The sequence below is a fragment of the Leuciscus leuciscus genome (assembly GCF_965113295.1).
Source record: "Leuciscus leuciscus genome assembly, chromosome: 5".
In the NCBI taxonomy this organism is placed as follows: Eukaryota; Metazoa; Chordata; class Actinopteri; order Cypriniformes; family Leuciscidae; genus Leuciscus; species Leuciscus leuciscus.
The window spans coordinates 18908568-18930479 of NC_138729.1; the positions used below are offsets into that span (position 1 = coordinate 18908568).

The following is a 21912-nucleotide window of genomic DNA, read 5'->3' on the forward strand; positions in this document are numbered from 1 at the left end:
TACAATGACAAAAATGGAGACTAGTGGCTCTGAAAAGATAATGAAATGGGAAATGGTGACTGAGCAAACTAATGAAAAAAGAGAGCTCAATAAATTAAAAACTGTATTTTTGTCTATTTCTTTTTTTGGAAAATAAATATTTCATTGTTGTTGGTCATTGTAATACCATGATCTGTCATGACATTACATCTGTCAACTCTAGATGGCGTAGGCTGGGTCCTTAATGCAACCTGCTGACAATTAAATTGTTAACTACACGGCACAAGCTGATTGGTTCCTGTTGCATCTGCAGCCAATAAGCTTGCTGCTCAACATTTAAAAAGTTGGTCAGTGTTTGCTGTAGCAGTTTACAGCGCTTTTAAAGTTCCTCTGAAACCCTCCTCCTTCCCCAGCTCCACCTGTATAGATCTATGGGTAATGTCATATATGATATTTGTGTTGGGTTTATGAGGACTTTCGATAGATAAAATCATTTTTATACTGTAAAAATTGTATATTATACCCCCTAACCCCAAACACAACCCTCACTGAAATCTAGAAATAAAAAAATCTGGTATTGTACTATGTGTAAGGAATACCTGAACCACACATATGTATACACCATGTAAATACAATGACTATAATCTTTTTTTTTTTTTTTTTTTTTTGCTTTAAGGAGCCAAATTTTATGTGGTTTATACTTAAAATGAAACAAAAAAAACTTGATAAAGTAATGAAATTTTACTTTTTATTAAATAAATGTATCTTTCTTTATGGATGATTATCTTAGTGGAAAACAAGACAAAAATACTGATTAACAAAGACATTTTTTTGCAGTGTAATAAAAGACTGGAAGGAAGAGAGAGAGATGGATGGAGAAAAAGACTTGGGCAGCACAAGCAGATAGTTGAGACCACCATGCCTGTGTGTGACGTGTACATTTATAGACCACATGTTCTCTTAGTTGCCTGTCTGTCTGCTCTGTACATTAGGGACGGTTCGCTTCACTTTTAGCTCAATCAAACACTCCTCTCAACCACAGATTTGTATGGTGATAGACATACTTCAGGAGATTTGCACAGTCTGGAAGTCTGGAGGAATGGTTGCTTTTTAAAAGCCTAAAATTACAAGGCAGAAAACACAGGGAAAGTTTGTGTGTGTGACACAGAGAAGGAGAGAGATCCTTCAATATTTCTAAGGAGAATGGCTGTGTAGGAAAAATGCTCTTGATGCATTTCAGTTGATAGAAACACACAAGAAAATAGAAGTTTTCCTTCACTCTAAAATGGCAATGGAAACCCAGGTGTATTTTGTGGAAATAAAAAAAGAAGTTGGGAATGAATAGACAACAACAATGCTCTCTAACTAGCGGTCTAATGTACCACACATGAATGCATTCACTACATTCATAGTCCAAACAAATGTTCTTCTCACACGACAGGCATGTTATTAGAGCCTAATTCGGCAGGGTCTGTTTTGGAACAATGAATCAGCTCTGCTATGCTAACTGATTGAAAGCTAAGCAGATATGGGGAAATAAGCAGACTTGCATTTTAAAGTGCAAGTGATCACTATTTTCTAACAGTTTGTTGATGCCAAAAAGAAAATATATTTTGGTACAGTCAACATGAATATCCTAATACGTGCTCCAGTCCGTTTTTCATTCATTAATGGTTATTCCAAAGGGGAAAAAAGTTTGTCTTTGTCATCGAAATTAAAGAAACTTGAAAATATGCTCTTCCTCTGAAACCGCGCTGTCGTCACTTAGGCCACACAAAATATTTGGTTAATGTTAACCAAAAGCCAAATACACTCAACTGTTTAGGCATTGTTTTCGGTCTGGCTAGATTCTGGTATGTAATTTTAAAGGGGTGGTTGATTATGATTTCGCTTTTCTAACTTTAGTTAGTGTGTAATGTTGCTGTTTGAGCATAAACAACATCTGCAAAGTTACAATGCTCAAAGTTCAAAGCAAAGGAAGATATTTGCTTTTAAAGAAATCTTTTTTTAAGGAATACAACAAACAGCTGGTAGGGACTACACGACATTCCTCCCAGGTTAGTGACATAACTAACCCTAAAATTGGTTTAGTAACTAACCCTAAAATTGACATAAACCCGCCCCTGGGAACACGCAGTCCATGTAGAGAAGAGGAAGAGTTATTGTAGTACAGCACATTTGTGAGTCTGCTCAAGCTGTCGCATCCAAATTTTTTTTTGCACATTTATGGCAATACAGTGCGTTACACAAATGCAATAGCATGTCACTCTGTAGGCATCTTACAACAGTTCCCACACGAGCAATTGATAGATTATCATGACAGAATATGCTAAGTGAAGATAGTTAACTCCACATCAGCAACATGAGTCTCTTGAGTTCTTGAGTCTCTCCATCATTGTCCGACTCCAGATTAAACATAAAAGGCAGAACAGTTTCTGATATTTTAGTGCTTGTCTGCGTGAGGTAATCAGAGCTGCTAACACACAAGCTCTTGTAGCTCCACCCTCTGTGCCGGGAGCAGCAGCTCATTTGCATTTAAAGGGACACACATGAAACAACGCATTTTTACTGACCCTCAAAAAGGGACCATTTTAACATGCTGTAAAAAAAAATCTGTGGGGTATTTTGAGCTAAAACTTAACATACACACTCTGGGGACAACAGAGACTTATTATACATATTGTAAAAAGGGGCATTATACCACCCCTTTAAACATGTTTTAGACAAACCCTGTTACAAACAGAATGTTTTGTTGTTGAAGAGCTAAATTACATACATTTTCAGATTTTCTGAAAATAATCATAGGCTAATTAAAAAAAATTATACTTTTTTTTCCCATTCAAATGAAATGATGTTAAAATCACCTGAATTAGGGACTTATGTTTTATATGGATAATGTTGCCGAAAACAACTGTTGAGACATCATTAAAAGAAATGCTTCCTTTATTGTATCTTCTGATAGTGAGTAATGATCTTTTTTTCTCAGGCCCTCATTTCAAAGATAACATACAGACTTGTAAGTCAACAAAGTTTAATCCATCTAAAAATGCGCATGCCTTGGACCAGAGGTTCTCAGCTCGGGATTCAGATGAGAGCGCAGAAGATTTCAAAAACTGTGTCAATGTAACAATCATCTTATGGGTTTGTGTCAGAATTTCACTAAACGCACTAAAAGAATTATGGAACCTAAAAAATGCACTCTAAAAAAAGTTGAGAATACCTGCCTTTGAAAAACTTTATGAATACCTTTACCAAAAAATAAGTATACTTCAAGTTAATTTTATTAAGTATACTTAATAGTACAGTATAGTAATGTTCAAGTATATTTTTAAGTATACTTAATGTAGTATACTAATATCAATGTACCAGAAGTATTCTTTTAAGTTTAAGTGTAACTGTAAACTTTGAGTGTACAAATAGTTTACAACTGTTTTTTGTTGTACTGCAACAAGTGAACTAACATGGTTTACCAGTTAAGTACTTGTAGCTATTTTTTTAGTTTATGATAGTACACTTTGAAGTAAAATACTAGTTTAGTATAGTTTTATACTGCAAGTATACACTTGTGAGTTTTCTTTAAGTGAACTTGACATCATAATTATTTATTAATTTATTAATTTATTTATTGCACTTTAAAGATATCCTATTTAGGTATTCATTTTTATACTTGTAATATACCTTTAACTCCACTTTAAGTAGATTTGAAGTATATTCCTGAACACTATCAGTGGACTAAACAAAAATTCTCAATCTCAAAATTAGAAACATATCAATATTTACAAAAAATTTACGTTTATAAGACAGTATGCAAAACTATGTGAAAGAAAAGTATTTAATAAGCTACTCAATCAAAAGAGTAAACACAAGCCATGTATACTTCGAATACTTAATTATACCTTGATCTAGGCCAAATATACTTTTCTGTCAGTATAAGTCAAGTATAGGCCCAGTTAAAGGGATAGTTCACTTTGAAATAAATTTTTGGTATGTTTTAGCTTACCTCAAGAGCATCCAAGATGTAGGTGTCTTTTTTTCCGCAGTAGTTTCAATTTTTATATTTTTAGGTCAAACCGTTCTTGTCTGTCAGTCATAATGCAGGTCTATGGTCATTATCTCAAAACACATGCACAGAGTCCAAATTAAAACAATTCCCCGTCGTCCAAATTAAACAATTCCCCATCGTAAGTACACATTGATGGCCTAAGACACGAAACGAGCGGTTTGTGTGAGAAAACTAACAGTATTTATATCGTTTTTACCACTTATACGCAGCCATGTCCAAGTGATCTGATCTGACGTGTACGCAGACTGGTGCATAGATATATACACTAGATGTCGCCTTAAAGACATTCGTTCAATGAACTGCCGTAGACAAGGCGACATCTAGTGTGTATATATCTATGCACCAGTCTGCGCACACGTCAGATCAGAGCACTTCGACATGGCTGCGTATAAGTGGTAAAAACGATATAAATACTGTTCGTTTTCTCACACAAACCGCTCGTTTCGTGTCTTAGGCCATCAATGTGTACTTACGATGGGGAATTGTTTAATTTGGACGACGGGGAATTGTTTTAATTTGGACTCTTTGCATGTGTTTTGAGATAATGACCATAGACCTGCATTATATGACTGACAGACAAGAACGGTTTGACCTAAAAATATAAAAATTGAAACTACTGCGGAAAAAAAGACACCTACATCTTGGATGTCCTTGAGGTAAGCTAAAACATACCAAAAATTTATTTCAAAGTGAACTATCCCTTTAAGTGTAATTTTAAGTATACTTCTGAGAAGTACATCAAAAGTAAACTAAAAGTATACTTTCTTGTTTTTATTTCAAAAGAACAAAAATAATTAACTTATTTTTTGTAAGGGTTTTAAATTTAAACTCATTTGACTTTGCGAGGCCAAATTCAGCAGCAGTGCTACACAAAAATGTGGCCACAGCGAGATGGACAAGTGAAAGCAATGATGTTGCACTTTTTAGCATGTGACCCCAAATGTGACATCTCATTCCAGGACTGGTCAAGAAAGTGGACTCTTCTGTAAGTATCTGAGGTTTGCAATCTCTCTGGTGTCTTGGAGAATCACGTTACAGAGTAACTTAGAGAATGTCTGGCGTGAGGAGCGCTCAGCACACTGCACCCTTTGTGCTCCTCTCGCAGGTGCAACAGCTGAGAGAAGAACAGCTGTGACTGACCAGCCACAAAGTCCATAGCAAGACTCTCCCTCGTGCTCAAAATAACAAAATAAGGACTTTCCTAACTGTTGTGGACTGTGTGAAGTCTTATTTAGAAAGTCGTTAAAGCCACATCAAAAAAGCCACATGGATTCAGAATGGTTAGGTTAAATCGTCCCGTGGTGTTGCAAGAACACAAGCATTTACAGTTCATCTTGCTAGCATTTAATGTGCTAAATTTCAATAACACTATGTTTAAATTAGAGAAACGTCACTAAGTCACATCTGTTTCCTATTGATTTAGAGTGAGCAAGTCTTTTCTGCCATTTACGCTGAATTAAATGGATCCTGATGCAGATCATCTGATCCTTGGAGGAGTTTTTGACTTTTTGAAATGTAAATATGGACATTTTAGATGCTAAAATGTTTCAGCAGCATAAATTAATAGATTTCAAAGATATAAAAGACATATTTTGACCACATGAAATGTGACCAGTACAAAGTAAGAACTTGTTCTTGGGTTTCCTTTATTCATTTAATAGGCTCTTGGTCTATCAGTACATCTGGTATGGGTCTACACAAGACTCACAGGTCTCTAACACAAACATCTTAAGCCTACACCTTACCAGAACCATTCACATTTTTTTACCCTCAGAACCACATTCACGTCAAACACAGATTTGCAATGACGCATCCAGGTGCTTTCGCGAAGCCAATGTCAATAACCCAAAAGAGACAGCTGTTTCTATAGCCACTGCTGAGGATCGATTCACCCATGAGAAGCTCAATGTCTGAGACTCAACACATTGCCGTCCAGACTGACCAGAGAAAAATACATTTCAAAGAATTCTCTGTACGCCCAATGGCGCACTAGCAATTTTTTTTTTATGCTTGGAAACACTTTAACTCAGCATTGACTCTGTGATTCCATAGATTGTGAAGTTCACCATAAATAGCTTCACTTTTGTCCCGCTGCTGTTGTTCCACAATCCCAAACATGTGTGACAGAAGCGTGCCATGTGATTGCAGACCTCTCCCAGTCCTCACGCAGACAGCTGCCGTTCTGATGACAGTGCGCATACATACCCCTCTGAGCCATTTAAACTTTAAAGATCCTCCAGAGGAGGTTGTGAGCATGTGAGAGTTCCTTCTTCACTCTCTCGGTCGTTTCTCCAAAAGACCTGGTGGTTTAAAACAAACAGACAAGTTGTCGACAAATCCTTTTATTTGGGTCACAATGGGCGCGTTTATCGCCAAGATGTTGCTGCCCACCATCAGCAGTTTGGTGTTCCTGCCAGCCGCCAGTGTGGCCGCCAAGAGGGGCTTCCACATGGAGGCCATGGTTTATTTCTTCACAATGTTCTTCATAGCGGTAAGATAATGGGTGCTTTTATTGATGTGTAATGAAAAACAGCGTTTTCTTTATTCATTTGAAAGATGTGTGGAGAAATATACAGTACTAAGAGATTTCAGTATCTTCAGCTTGTGTATCTGTCATTAATGATGTACTTGTGCTTAAAGGGATGGGTACACCCAAAGCCAAAAGTGAAATTTGTCATAATTTACTCACCCTCAAGTTGTTCCAAACCTGTCTGAATGTCTTTCTTCTGCTGAACACAAAGGAAGATATTTTGAAGAATATGGGTAACCAAAAAGTTTATGGGCCCCATTGAAAAATACTATGGACTTCAATCTGGCCCATATTCCGACATTCTTCAAAATATATTCTTTTGAGTTCAGCAGAAGAAAGAAAGTCATACAGGTTTGGAACAACTTGAGGGCGAGTAAATTATGACAGAACTTACATTTTGTGGGTGAACAAACTCTTTAAGGGGCCCTCCACACAGAACACGGTCTTAAATTTGAAAACATCAAAAGCAGCGCAAAATAAATGGTAGAAAATAATGTGTTTTTAAAGTTGACACACTGTCTTAATGTGGTGCTTGTGCATGACACGACGCAATGGTGAATCTAACTTTAGGTAGAAAAACAATTGAAAAGGATCATATTGGAATGTAATAACACTTTCTTTGTGACATGGCCCTGAATTCTCAATGCATTACAAAAACAACCAATGAAGTAAAGTTTACAAAACTCAAGCTACTTCAGTTGGCCTAATCTGAATCACAACTGATAGTACAACTAGAGGCATCTCTGACTACAGCCATAAAAAAAAGGGCTTGTTCATAAATTTTTTCAGACAAGAACACGGAAAGTTTCGTCTAATCTATTCTAGAGCCTTTTAAATTTACATTTATGTTCTCAGCAGATACCTCTCTATCAAGGTGACTTAGTTAGAAGTCATGTGTTTTCTCCATCTGTTCTCAGATTTATCATGCGTGTGATGGTCCGGGCTTGTCCATTCTCTGTATCATGAAGTACGAGATTCTGGAGTACTTCAGCGTGTATGGCACAGCTATCTCCATGTGGGTCACACTACTAGGTGAGCAAATAATAATAGCATCTCCATATCCTAATGGTGAGCAAATCTCAATAATGTTCAGTAAAGGTATAAATCTTTTTATAATAAAGTACACGTGCACTCCCACGGGTCAAACAGTCAAACAAAGTGATTTAAAATACTATTTTTCGTGAGAAGTGTGACAAGTGTTTATATCTTGCATTCCGGTGTGTCATGTAAAGAATATGTGTCCATTTGCTCTCATCCAGCACTGGGAGATTTCGATGAACCCAAGCGCTCTTCGCTCACCATGTTTGGTGTGTTGACCTCGGCTGTGAGGATCTACCAGGACCGCTGGGGCTACGGCATCTACTCCGGCCCCATTGGAACAGCTGTCTTCATGATAACAGTCAAATGGGTGAGTTTGAGACACATCAGATGCAGTGCTTTTAAAGCTACGTTTACATTAATCCACATGCATTTTCAAGCGTTATTCAAACATTTCTCGTTCACACTGAAACTTCGGAAAACGCTTAAATCTTCTTTCTAAAACGTAATAAAAGCCCTCTGAGATGATACAGAGAGGCCAGACATTATACAGTTCTCATGCTGTCTTCTGGCTCGATTATTTTATTAGCAAAATATCCCACCAATCACTGGTGTGTCCAGGTCACACTTTCCATTCAATGTATGGTTTAAACACTTCAACGTTTTGCCACAACACAGCAATTGCGAGTATATTTTCTGTCATCATTGCAGGAATGTAATATGAAGAATGTACAAAGATCAAACATTTATCTTCAGCAGCACTGTGCAAGTGAATAGAACATAGCTGGTACATGCCGGTATAAACATAGATATCTATAGACCTAATGTAGCCCCGCCCCTTTTCAGCGCTGCGCTCGTTGTGTTCTGTCTTCCGGTTTGTATTTCCACAGCATGAAGATCATACGGTTTTAAGAATGAAGCGCTCATTTTAAAAATCTTCCCGGTCTACTGACATATGTTATGACATCCGCTTCAAACATTACACTCATAACTTTCGTTAACCCTACAATAAGTAAATACAATTACTCTTCGACAGCGATGCCATAGAAATATACAGAGCTACCACAAAAACGAAAGTTCAAAGACAAAATTCTAAAGATGGCTGTGCGGTTGTTTCTCTGGTGCATAAGGTCTATAGGTGCAATATGCGTCACATGACTAAACCAACAGTATCTCACGACCAATTCGTAAACAATGTAAACAAGCGAGTAAAAGGTGACTAAAACATGCATCATCGGTTTTGAATTCTTCTGATTTCACAGTCCACACTACAATGCAAAAACAGTGTTTTCAAATGTATTTACTTTGGAGTGTGTCTTCAAAAAGAGGGGAAAAACGCCATCTCAATGTGGACAGAACATTGAGAAACATATTTGTTTTCAAATGCATCAGATTAATGTAGCCATAAGAGCGGAGCTCAAATAAGCTTGATGAGGAATTGTATTTTGCTCATATTGACAACATGGAAACTCAAGATTTTATTATCAACCGCAAATGCTTTCGCAAGGTTTTACAATATTGTTTTTTCATTGTTCCAGTTACAGAAAATGAAGGAAAAGAAAGGCCTTTATCCAGACAAAAGTGTTTACACTCAACAAGTGGGGCCAGGGTTCTGCTTCGGTGCTCTTGCTTTGATGCTTCGCTTCTATTTTGAGGTAAAAATATGATGCAGCTCTTAAACAGCTATTGCAACTGGAGGAACACATTACACAATTTGTTAGAAAAGCATGTTTGCGTAACTGCGGTAATGACTTGCTCATTTACTCCTGCAGGAGTGGGAATATGCTTATGTCCACAGTTTCTACCACGTGTCACTGGCTGTGTCCTTCATTCTGCTGCTGCCCAAGAAGAACCGCTACGCCGGGACGGGACGCAATGCAGCCAAACTTAAATGCTACACCCTCTGCTGCTGTGTATGATGCATCTTTTTATCAGAGCAAAGCTGTAGAGGTGCTTTCCTTACACTGAAAGCCTCTTTAAGATGACAAACAGTCTCATAGTGAGCATTTAAAGGGACTGTTCACTCAAAACTAAGAATTCTGTCATCATTAATTCTCACTCACATTGTTCCAAAAACTTTCTTTCTTCTGTGGAACACAAAAGGTGAAATATATAGTGTTGTTAATAACACTTTGATTAGAGCGAATGTGAACTCGATCCTTCGAGAAACAGACCATGCAAGTCGTCATTCACCAAAAGTCAAAAAGAGTTCATTAGAGCTCATTAGAGAAATAACAATGTCCAATTTAAGAGAAACATGCTTTTGAGTCAGATCTTTTCATTGATTCAGTGCACAAAACTTGTCTGTGTTCTCAATGATTCATTATGGGAGGGGGACATTATCAGTGTATAATGACTTAATGGTAACACTTTATTTTAATGTGACGTAGTTACTACATGTACTTACTATAGTAAGTAACTAACCCTAATGGATTATGAAACCCTACAGTCATTTTTAATTGTACTGAAGGGGTACAATAAGGTTTAGGTTTAGGGTAGGTTTTGTTGCTATAATTACCATACAATAGGTATGTTTTTGATTCTATAATTTATTGGTATGGTTTTTTAATAGCTTTTATTTAATACTGCATAAAATTCAAAAGCAATGTAATTTAGCCTTACAAACCATTCCTAAAGCATAAAATAAATGTACTTGAAAAGATCATTTCAGTCAATGGCATTCACACTTTTTTCTTTGCGGGAGGCGTAATTTGAAGAGACGTTGTTTGTAGTGCTGCGGAACGTAGACAGACTCTTCTCTAAAGAGTCTCTTTGTTCGTCACAAAAAAGGGTTTTCGTATCACTTCAGACGACTTAGAATATAGTGTTTGTTGAATGGACCACTTTTATGATACTTCTATGTTCCTTTTGAGTCCTATTTATGCTTTAAAGTCTCAGTCCTCGTTCTTTGCAATTTGAGCTACTGTGCAATGTACATTCTTTCTTCACAGAAGAAAGGAAGTCATACAGGTTTGGAACAACATGAGGGAAATTAAATGATGACAGAATTGTCATTTTTGGGTGAATTATACCTTGAATTTCCCAGAGATTGTCCCTCATGTTAATCACACTCCTTTTCTCAATGGCAGACATCACAACCTCAGATGAAGGAAAAAGCAAGGACTATCTGGACTACTCCTCAAAAACCCTGGATGCGGACATGTGGTCCTGGCCTGCCATTAGACAAATCCCGGCCACGCACCATGTAATGCAATAAACTGTGTCTGTTAACAGCACCCTGAAAGTGAGGAAAGTTATACGACCTCCCAGCAGGCCAAGTATGCCTTGGACAACTTATTCGTAGGGATAGCATGATGCCCTGATGGTCAAAATCACTGAAAAGGTACTGAAATGTATGTTTAAAAACTCACTGCAAGATAAAGACTGTGACAGTGAAGACTTTCCCCATGACAAGGAGAGTTCAACTAAAAAGAAAAGACCAAGACCAAAACTGGATTTGACTCCTCAAATACAGCTGGAAAGTTTATGAGTCACAAAAAAACAGCAGACACATTATCTATCCAAAATGAATAAACTGTCTTTCAAAGGTTCCTCAGTAGGGACCACTTGTCTATGTCCATTTAAGAGACTGTAAAAGAGGTCATTAAATTCTTTATATTCATCTATTTGTGCCAGACAGGTCAGACATCATCTGGGTACAACTAAACTCTAAACTAAACCTATAAAGAAGCAAACAAACGGTTTGATATATATAGCGGTGGATGGAGGGAGATACATTCTTTAAGTAAATCAGGAGGTTTGTAGAAATTGTTTCTATGTAAATATATTTATTCATTAAATTCATTTCATTTTATGTATCTATTATTGTTTTTAATTTTGGAATAAAATCGTTTTTTTTATGATTTATTGCAGTATTTATTTTGAATAAGTCTGTTTGTGTACATTCAAGGAAAATTAACTGTTATATTACAACGTTGAGGAAAGAAAAATCTTGTGGCTTTCTTAAAACTTCATTGGATTTCAGACTTCAGTCCATTTAAGTCAGTCCATCTGCACGCTCCTAACACTCTCCAAAAATTACAAACACACGCGGCATGTTTTAGACAAAACAGTCTCCCAGCAAACGTGAATGAAATTTTGGTCTGCAAAGATTTCTTTGACTGGAGGCCAGGCCACCAGCTCCTGTGCCCAGAGAAAGGTGTTTTTGTCTGGGGGGGAAGCTGGCAACTCGTGACTCTCCTGGCTGTCTGTCCTAATCTGCCAAAAAGAGTAACCTTACACTTTTATTACACCAGTGTGAAGCACTTATGGGCTTCTTTATGACCACTGTCTGTTTAAAACCACTTTGTTCGTGGTCTCTGCCCCCCCCCCCCCCCACCCCACCCCACCCCACCCCACACACACACACACACACACACACACACACACACTGTCTGAGGAAACTCCACCAAGACCCACCACCGCAAGGTTCATTCGAAAGCAAATGTATCTAGATTGCTGGTTGGCAGCATGAAATTCACAGTCTGCCACAGCCCTCTTCCACTTCTCAGCCTCTTTTTTTGTTTCTGAGGTAATGCATTTAAACCAAGAAGATCAACTATCTATTCCTTCTATCGCAGACATCTTTTTTTTTTTTTTTACTGTTGAGCTTAATGTGCTTCTTAAAAACGTATAAACTTTCTGTACTTACCAGTATGGAAGTATAGTAGAAGAACCTAATGAAAAGCTTTAGCTAATGCTGTTAATTCCTGAATGAGCCACTGCTAATACAGCGTTTTTAGTCATTTTCGCGGATCAGTGTGAATGGGGATCATTTTGACCATGGTGTCATCTCTATGCGGAAAACTCAAAGTAAAAGCTTCTCCGTTTTAAGCTTATATTTGTCATGTAAACATACCCTAAACCCTCTGTTCAGTTCAGCTCTTTATCTGGTGTCTTCAGTGTTAAAAGTTGGTTTATGTTACTTCTGTGTAGTTCTCGTGTGCCGGAGTGTTTTGTTTTATTTAGCTTAATTAAATAAGACTACTGCAAATATATCCTCAACTTGCTTCTATGTGGATCCAACCCGTGACACACGTGTTCCACACATATACAGTAGAAATGTGCATAGTCTACACAGTATCCAGTACATACTGCATAGTAGTATGCTATTCCAAACACACCCATAGTGATGTACTGTAATCCTATTTACAAATATCCTCACACTGCCATGAAGGATACATCTAAAACTTCAATCATTTTAAAACTGCAGTAAGGGTTGAACCATAGAAATTTGTATTAAAAATAATGACAATGATGTGATAAGTGAGTGTTACTTCATCGTATCTACAAAGATAAGCTGCAAGTCTAGTAAAGATTACAAATCACCACACAGCTGAGATGATGCCCTTTTCACAGCATACAGTAACCGGGGACTGGACTGAAAGGTCCATTACAGAAATGAAAGTCTTTGTTTCATGTAGGCTGTTTTCTTTTTGCTCAAGGACAATAAATTTCAGAAAATGATGTCTGATTGTTCCATTATTACCATGCCAAAATATCTCAGGCTGTCTTCTCTAGGGGCTGAAAACATGTGTTTCACCATTAGCAAGGGAGTGTAAGTGTCTGTGATAAAAGTCTGGGATCAGCTGCCAGTGGTGTTTTTATACTGTTCTCTCTCTCTCTCTCTCTCTCTCTCTCTCTCTCTCTCTCTCTCTCTCTCTCTCTCTCTCTCTCTCTCTCTCTCTCCTCTCTCTCTCTCTCTCTCTCTCTCTCTCTCTCTCTCTCTCTCTCTCTCTCTCTCTCTCTCTCTCTCTCTCTCTCTCTCTCTCTCTCTCACTCTCTCTCTCTCTCTCTCACTTTCTCAGCTGTTTCCCCAGCTGCTGAGGACCTCTGAGCAGCAACAGATGCTCCGAACAAAACAACTCCCACTGAATTATAGCAAAGAATTGACTAAATCAATTCCAACCTGTATGTGTTTCTTTCTTTGTGGAACACAAAAGACATTTTGAGAAAAAAAAAAGTTGTTGTCCATATAGTGAAAGTCAATGCCACCCCCATGATGTTTGGACTCGAATGTTCTCCAAAACATCTTTGTTTGTATCTTCACAGAAGAAATAAAGTCCAACAAGTTAGGAGTGACATGATGATGAGAAAATGAGAATCATGGGATTGTGTTTGAGTGAAGCATCCCTTTAAGTTTTCACTTCAGTAAACCCAAATTATTATGGGAGTAACAGATTACCCAGTCACCAGAATGATCCATTCCAATGAGTCTTCAACAATTGAGCCCAAAGCTCCCAAATTTCCTCCACACATAAGCCTTTTGCTGAGCGCTAGACTCCTCACGCACAGGGTGGATAGGGGCCAGACGGGGTCTGTCATAGTCCAGGGGCTGCCTCTGCTGCAGGGCTCTTTTCACAGCTTGATTCAACTGACACCATAAACAGAAGAGATTAATGTCACAAGTTAACAGATTTAGCCTTTCTGAGAAAACACACACATTTAACTGAGACTGATATAATAAAAATGAAAGAAATAGTTTTAAGAATCACAATCATTTCTAATTGTGCTAAGATTATAAAAAAGTTTTCTGTGATACTAAATTAGCACATTGGCCTCCGCAGGTATAGACTAAATTCTAAAACAGTCATTTCAAATATTAATATTCACATTAGTAATTTTAAACAAATAAATACTACATTGGGTAATACAAACATAATGTTTTTTTACTGATTCCGAACATTTCAATGGTAATGTCTGTATAGTGTTGGTGATGATGTGCAATTGTATCACTGTATTGGTCAGCATTTACAACGCTACCAACAAGTAAATGTAATTTATGTGTTAAAATATGTGTTACATTTTATGTGTAGATCTGCCACAGGTGTACCTGTTTTCTCTTGACTAGTTTGCAGTGCACCTCTGGAGTGACACATGGACCATCCTCAGCCTGTAGCTTCTGTGAGGATGTTTGTGATTGGCTGTCGTCTTCGGCGAGGGCCATCCTGCCAATTCTAGCAGAAGAAATGGTGCTCTTAAAACTAAAAGTTGATTCCTAGCATTAATCCTACATTCACACAAATGACCATAAAATCTGAGGGTATAAGAACACAGACATCTCTATAATCAAACTAAACCTCAGCAAGTTCAGTATGCATGCCTACAAACCTTGACACCTTGGATGCTGCTATTTTGAACGCTTGAATCTTTTCCACCAGCAGGGTTTTGACTGACTGTGCAGTAGCGCAGGACATAATATCAGTCAAGGAGCATCCTGGGAGCAGACTCAACAGCAAAGGCACCATCTAAATAATAATAAACTCAATTTAAAGATTTTCTTTTTAAATCTAAGGTTTTTTTGCACACTTGCTATTTTTCAAGTGTTCAAAATGGACAATTCTTGTTTTTTAATGGAATATTGCAGTATTTATAATAATTTATTTATCTGTGCTCGTCATAATTAAAAAAAAAAATAATGTGCTGTTTTATCTTTAATCAAAACAAATTCCCCTCCACAGCAATAGCAAACCACAATGATGCAATGATCCAATCAATTCCTGATGGACAAAATCAAGCATGTCCAACATTTTTTTCTTATTCGACAAGCTGTTTCTCTCAGATATCACAATAGACTATCCCAACTTTCATGCAACTCGTCATTCTGTTTCATGGCAAATTAAAAAAATAGCCATTTATTACTTATTTATAAGTTTTCACCTATTATATTTATTATTAATATTCTGTAGAGGATAATTAATAAATTTTAGGCTTTAATACAATGACAAATAAAGCCAAAAGAATTAATTTTGGAAACAACATGTTTTATAATACACTGCTTTTTGGTATAAACGAACATGGTATAAATAGGCCTGTATACATGAAAATTTATACTGTAGCCACTTTTATATTTTAGGAAGGGAGTCCTTCAGGGAGGGCATTATAGGGTCCTTGACATCGTCAACATTTTCGAAAAACTTTTTGCCCATTTTTGATTTCCCTGCTGAAAAATCCAGCATTACTGGTCACCAGCACATGTATGTTTTGCATGTATGGGATGCTGGTTACTGGTATGCTGGTTACCAGTGCTGGTGGACCAGCTACAGCAGCTCAGTTTTGCTTGAGAACAGCATGACTATTCTACCCTGGAAATCCAGAGTTCTCACGAGAGCACAATTTGAATTTGCTCAGCGAGTTGCTCTGGCATTGAGTAATGATGCTCATTAACTATGCCCTTGTATCCGAGCTGCACCAATCACATTGGTGTATCTGATATAGGCGGGCCAGAGGCGAGTTAAACAGATGACGACAGCGCTGCAACGTCGAAGTCATTAGTAAACATTGCAAGATGGCTATGGATGATCACCAGTTATTTGAAACGGCTTTGGCCGCTACAATGAACGCGTTAGACTTGGCTTTTTATCTAAAAGAGGAACAGAAGACGGCGCTCGAATCGTTCCTTTGCAAGAAGGACGTTTTTGCTGTTTTGCCGACCGGATACGGCAAGAATCTAATCTACCAGTTAGCTCCGCTGGTAGCTAAGCTAAGGATACGTCACCCAGTGAATTGTTGTGATTGGTCGTAGTGTTATCCAATTGCGTGCGGTGAGATTTTCAAATGCATGCTTGGTGCCGCCCCTCGAGCTAGGCCATTTTCATTACTCAATGCCAGATCCTTAATCTTTCAAATTTGGGTCTGGATTTCCAGGCTACAAGGCTTCTGGCTTCTGTTCCACCAGCTAAACCAGCACTATACCAGCTGAATTGATGCTTGTTTATGCTGTATTCTTAAGCAGGGAACATCCACCATAGTTTGGGAATGTGACAAGGAGATGAGAGACTTGCCTCTTCATTGGTGGGCTCTAAGATAAGAACACTGATGGCATCCTTCTTGGCCTCTTCCATTTTGGCCACTTTGTTATAAGCTTTGGCTCGATTCTCATAGTAATGAACTTCACCAGGGTTGTACCGTATTGCAACAGACAACTTGTCTGCTGCTTCCTGGTACTTCCTGGAACAAATCACATTTCTAAAATGATCTCAGAAGGCATAAAATAAAGAAATATGTTTTCAATTTCACATTTAACACTATGTTTTAAACCTACTTGTCGTTATAGCTGTGCAGACCCATTGTGTTGTGAAAAACAGCAAGTCGTAGCCAGATAACCGTGTTGTCAGGGTCCATCTCCTCTGCTTGCTGATAGTCAGCCAGTGCAAAGCTCCACTCACAAAGCTTAAAAAAACAATCTGGGGGAAAAAGGAGACAGATTTTCTCTGGATAATACAAATTCTATTCTATTACTTTAAGCAAAGTGAAACAAGCAAGCCATTCAAGAATTTTCATTTCAATAACCTCCTCTCTGAATACTTTTCTGAGATTTTTCTATGCCACTCTCAGCCCAACACCCATTACCCTCTTTAACCGTGGGTCCACACCTCCTCTGTTGATGAACAGCTCACTTGTGTTTCTCTGTTTCTCTATGGCCTTGTTCAGCAGCTTAATGGCTTCGCTTTGCAGACCCCGGGAGAAGCACTGAATTGCAAAATCATTGTATGTGAGCGCCAGTTGTGTCTGAGCGTCTTCCTCTAAATCCTCTGAGTCGTCTCGCATGTGTTCCTGAGGAGGTTCTCCTTCAACTCCGAATTCAGCAGCAAGAACTAAATCCTCAATGGCAGCAGTGAAGTTTCTCAGGCGCCGATAAAGAATCCCCCTTTGAGCAGGCAGAAAATATGTGCATTTTAAAACCATTTACATTATATGTCTACTTTACTATTTAATTTAATATTTTTTTTAGTTTATTAAAAGCATTTACAAAGCCTCTACTAACAAGATGGTTCTAATGCTTATCACAGCTGAAAAGACTGGTTAGTCTTAATCTTAAAGACGGAATTTTAAGAAGCTATAGCTTCTTAAAGCTATAGCTGAATTCGCTCAGTTGGGGATATTTTGGGGATATTTTGGGGATGTATTGTGAAAAGCGCTATACAAATAAACTTGACTTGACTTGACTTGACTTAAATAGCTAAAATAATCATAATAAATTTGCGTCATTTGATTACTTTACAATTCTTGAATCGTAATGGCAAATGATCAGTGTCTCTAAAATTTTGACTCTTAATGTATGTATTTTGCATAGAAACGCAAAATAAAAAAATAAAAATAATTCTAAAAGAAAATGTATTTAAAATATGAGTATCTTCCGACTCGATCTGTTAAGTTTATCTATACTCTATATATTTCTCCCCCAAAAAAACTGAGTTTAGTGTGCATTTACAAACACTAATTTAAATAGAATAATCCCATTAAAGTCCATAACCACTGGTTTAAAAGTCAGCTATTTGGCATAAATATAATTAGTATTTTATCCCATTATCGCAAATAGCCAATTCTTTAGCAGGCTGTAAATATGCAGCTCTTCTAAGCCTTACCTAAAGAGGTAGTACTGTGCCTTACTGGGGTTATACTTCAGAGCGCTGTTTATTTTCCCCAGTGCATCTGAAAGCTCTCCCTTCAATGCCTTATCAACAGCTGCCTGATGGGCATTCTCCGCTGCTTCCTTTAGCCTCTTCAACAGTGCATGTGCAACCGGACAGCAGGGTTTCAGCCTAAGTGCTGACCTCAAGTCATGATAGCACAAAGTCATCTGAGGAGACATACAGCCCTCTTACCTGTTTATTACAGTCACTTGAAGGGAAATGTTTTTCTGTAGGCTGTGAATAATGGTCTGACCTGATTGAGCTGGTGGTGAAGGCGAGCTCTCAGAATGAGGAGGTCAGCTGACTGGCTGTCCGTCTCTAGCCAGTTACTGACCGACCGAAGACAGTCAGAGTAACGGCCCAGAGCAGTCAGACAAGCCAAGCTATGAATATACAAAAAGGCAAACATAACGGAAAATGATGATCTCATGGTATCCACGGTGGCCCAAAACAGCGTTCGGACACTTTTGAAGACTTGCGTCACACTTAAAAATGTCTGAATTGCATTGCATTAGATCCAAAATATCAAATCAAATGTCATCAGCGTGTGGCGTTTAACCCTTTCGTACTGTTGAGGGTAATTTTGACACTGTCCTGACTTTTCAGCCTTTTTCAGCTTTAGAAAATTACATGCTAAATAAAATTGTTAAATGTTACAGATGGAAATTAGTAATAGGTTGGTCAATTGTTTGGTGTCCAAATACCTTCTGTCTTCATTTAGGCCTAATATAATAATAAATTAAAAGAAAATCTCTTTTTTCATGAAACGTCTATTTGAAGTCTCCTGAGCTATATTCTAAACTATATTTCTTTACAATAAACGCTACTTTGATATTTAGTTAGATAATGCAAAGACATTTACATATTTTTAAATATGACTTCAATTTACAAATACATTTTGTTTAATCTTTTAATCAATAATATATCAGTAATGTTTAATTATGTTACCCTATAACTATGCATGTGCCTTATGCGCATACACATGATGGAAATTTAAAGAAGTACTCAATGTAAAAAGCTGAATCTTAGGTGAATTGTAAGGTGAAGAAAGAGCTTGTAGCGCCACCTGGTGGTATTTTATGCTATTGCTTGCTAGCATGGGGTTATTTTAGCTAGTTCAGATGCATGCACACTTCTGCCCTGTCCAAATACCCACACTTGCGGTCTTTGCACTTGACCACTTGTCTACTTACATGGCCTATTTCCTATATTTGGTCCAAGTGTTCAAGTAGGCGTGAAGACTGCAAGTGTGTATATAACTTTTGATTACCCGATGGGACACACTTATAGTCTTGCAAAAATGCAAGTGTTTACAGAGCTTTTTTCTATTTTCAATACTTTGCATGTTAAAATAAACTTCTAAATCTCTGTTCAGTAGTCACTATGTAACTAACAGAAGACACTATTTTAAAATTGTTCTAATTAAGTGATAAAAAGCAGTTGTAAATTATGTACAAAATAGTCATACCCCACTCATCTTTGCACCAATAAAATGTGCAACACATTGTTTTACTACCAAATTATATGTAATGTCGGTAACATTTACAATGAGGTTCATTAGTTAACATTAGTTAATGTATTAACTAACAAGAACTAACAACGAGCAATACATTTGTTTCTGTATTTGTTAATCTTTGTTAATGTTAGTTAATATAAATACAGCTGTTTATTGTTTGTTCATGTTACTGTAGTTCACAGTGCATTAACTAATACAACCTTTGATTTTAATAAAGTATTAGTAAATGTTGAAATTAATATTAACTAAGATTAATAAATGCTGAAGAAGTATTGTTCATTCTTAGTGTTATATAAGTTCGTTAACTAATGTTAACTAATTAACCTTATTGTAAAGTTAATTAATTTTTATTTAACTTACAGTGGAATGTTTTCCTCAACATCTCGTGATTTCGGGGCACGTGAGTACCCGAGCATAATGCATGATGGTATACGCTTAGAGGAAGTGTGGGTTTAGTGTGCATTAAGGGCACTGAGCCTTGGCATTTTTAAGACATGGGACAGTCAAATGTGGGTATTTGGACAGGGCATTCAAGTCTTTTTGAAGGGCACTTCAAAAATCTACACTGACCTTCTCATGTGATAAGGCCGGAAGCAGGGTTTAAGTTCTGCAGCTTTCGTGAAAGAATCCAGAGCCTCCAGAAACTTCCCCAAATCAAAAAGACACTGGCCCTGCAAGGACAGTTAAAACATACACACATAAGTGGGCATTAACAATGTTTGTGGCAAAGGACTGTTGTGATGGTGGCTTTAAATTTCTGCAAATTTTTTGCATGGAAAATGCATTTCAACTATGCATACAAATATTGATAACATTGAAAAATTCAATGAAGTAATCAAAAATGAATGGATACATTTCAAAACACAAACAGAAAAAGTGCCCCATAGATTGTAATATTCATAGCTCCTAATCTGACTTCTATTATATGTGAATGAATGAATTCTTGTACCTGTAGGTAGTATATGAGGGCGAGTCGTTGAGGGTAGGCCTCAGTTTGTGGTTGGAGACTGCAGGCGTGTTTGTAATCTAGTGCTGCAGACTGGAAGTCACACAGCTGAAGATATGCTTCTGCTCGCTGGACATAAAACTCAGTCTGCAGATAGGAAGAATATAAAATGTGATTAATGTTCAGGGCCAAATAATTATGACGTACTGTATACAAGCCATACTACAGTCTGCCTGGCCTCTACCTGCTGTGACTGGAGCAGGATGGCCTTTGAGAAACAGGACACAGCCTTGTCAAACTGAGACTGTGACATGGCGCCAACACCTGCTTCATAACTAGAAATGTATTGCAGGCATATGTAAGTATGATTCTCAGTAAGATTATATGGTTTTGTTTATAAACATGTTCACTTACTGTTTATCAGCCTTTTCTTTTATTATGAGCTCCCCAAATATATGTTTCTTTTTCATTTCAGGGGTCTGAAAAATAAAGTTTATTTTTATTTTATAATATTGCACAATATTACTGTTTTTACTATCAAATAAATGCAGACTTGGTGGACATAAGAAACATTACCCAGACAGCAATATAGTGTCGGCCCAGATCCGGCCTGGAAAATCCATGTGTACCAGATGATGTGGGCCGGATCTGGGCCAACACTATATTGCTATCTGTGTAAAAATGCTGTCTTATTCCAAACTTTTGACCCCCAATGTGTGTGTATGTGTGTGTGTGTGTGTGTGTGTGTGTGTGTGTGTGTGTGTGTGTGTGTGTGTGTGTGTGTGTGTGTGTGTGTGTGTGTGTGTGTGTGTGTGTGTGTGTGTGTGTGTGTTCATTTGCATACTACAGATTCCCTGGTGTTTATCTTGGATGAATCAGACATGATCAGGAATGATTCTTCCTTCTGAAAAGTAAACACATAAACATGTTCAACTCAACTATTACAATACTACTTAATCTCGCTATCTATGATTCTTTCTCTCAGACATAGCAAAAGAATGTTGCGCACACATTTAAAAATACAAACCTCAGCACAGTCAAGCAGGTGGATATAACGTATTGACAACACGTAAACGACTTAAAAATTGTTTATAAAATTATTTAAAGAAAATGAAAATCCTCCAGAGGCCTCACGTTTGTTACCCACAACCAAAGAAAATCGACAGTGCCTCACACTAAAATCACTTCTGAAAACATTAAGTAACTATGGGAACACTTGACTTGAGAAGAGAAACGGCCGCATGTATAATTTTTTTTCTAAGCAATATCTTTAAAAATGGCAGTTAGTGCAAAGTGACATTTGTTATGTGCAAAAATTTACAACAAAAGTAAAAAAAAAAATATTACGTATGGTCAATAATTTTGTGTAGAAGCACCTTTTTTACAGTCTGTGGAAAGGACAAGGCAAGGCAAAAGAAAAGTTAG

General features: G+C 37.4%; 2 protein-coding genes across 3 annotated transcripts; one reads left to right on the top strand and one right to left on the bottom strand.

The window, feature by feature from the left end:
• The first annotated feature begins 6261 nt into the window (after nucleotides 1–6261).
• mymk (myomaker, myoblast fusion factor) lies at nucleotides 6262–11905 on the top strand. Its single transcript, XM_082169972.1, has 6 exons — nucleotides 6262–6533; nucleotides 7490–7604; nucleotides 7832–7980; nucleotides 9149–9265; nucleotides 9383–9523; nucleotides 10700–11905. The coding sequence occupies exons 1-6, from the start codon at nucleotides 6399–6401 to the stop codon at nucleotides 10817–10819; spliced, it is 777 nt and encodes a 258-aa protein (XP_082026098.1). The 5' UTR covers nucleotides 6262–6398; the 3' UTR covers nucleotides 10820–11905.
• A 1612-nt stretch (nucleotides 11906–13517) lies between these two features.
• On the bottom strand, nucleotides 13518–21756 carry LOC309498126 (tetratricopeptide repeat protein 16-like). Of its 2 annotated transcripts, none has more exons than XM_082168648.1 (14): nucleotides 21515–21756; nucleotides 21332–21391; nucleotides 20902–20966; nucleotides 20732–20822; nucleotides 20491–20634; nucleotides 20112–20212; nucleotides 18279–18408; nucleotides 17978–18192; nucleotides 16985–17259; nucleotides 16654–16795; nucleotides 16394–16577; nucleotides 14721–14857; nucleotides 14443–14566; nucleotides 13518–13983 (listed from the first exon to the last, which is right to left on the bottom strand). In XM_082168648.1, the coding sequence occupies exons 2-14, from the start codon at nucleotides 21368–21370 to the stop codon at nucleotides 13828–13830; spliced, it is 1803 nt and encodes a 600-aa protein (XP_082024774.1). In that variant the 5' UTR covers nucleotides 21371–21391; nucleotides 21515–21756; the 3' UTR covers nucleotides 13518–13827. The 2 variants fall into 2 exon arrangements, with proteins under 2 accessions (XP_082024774.1, XP_082024775.1); XM_082168649.1 differs by having other exon boundaries at nucleotides 16394–16559; nucleotides 21515–21752.
• Nucleotides 21757–21912: the final 156 nt, after the last annotated feature.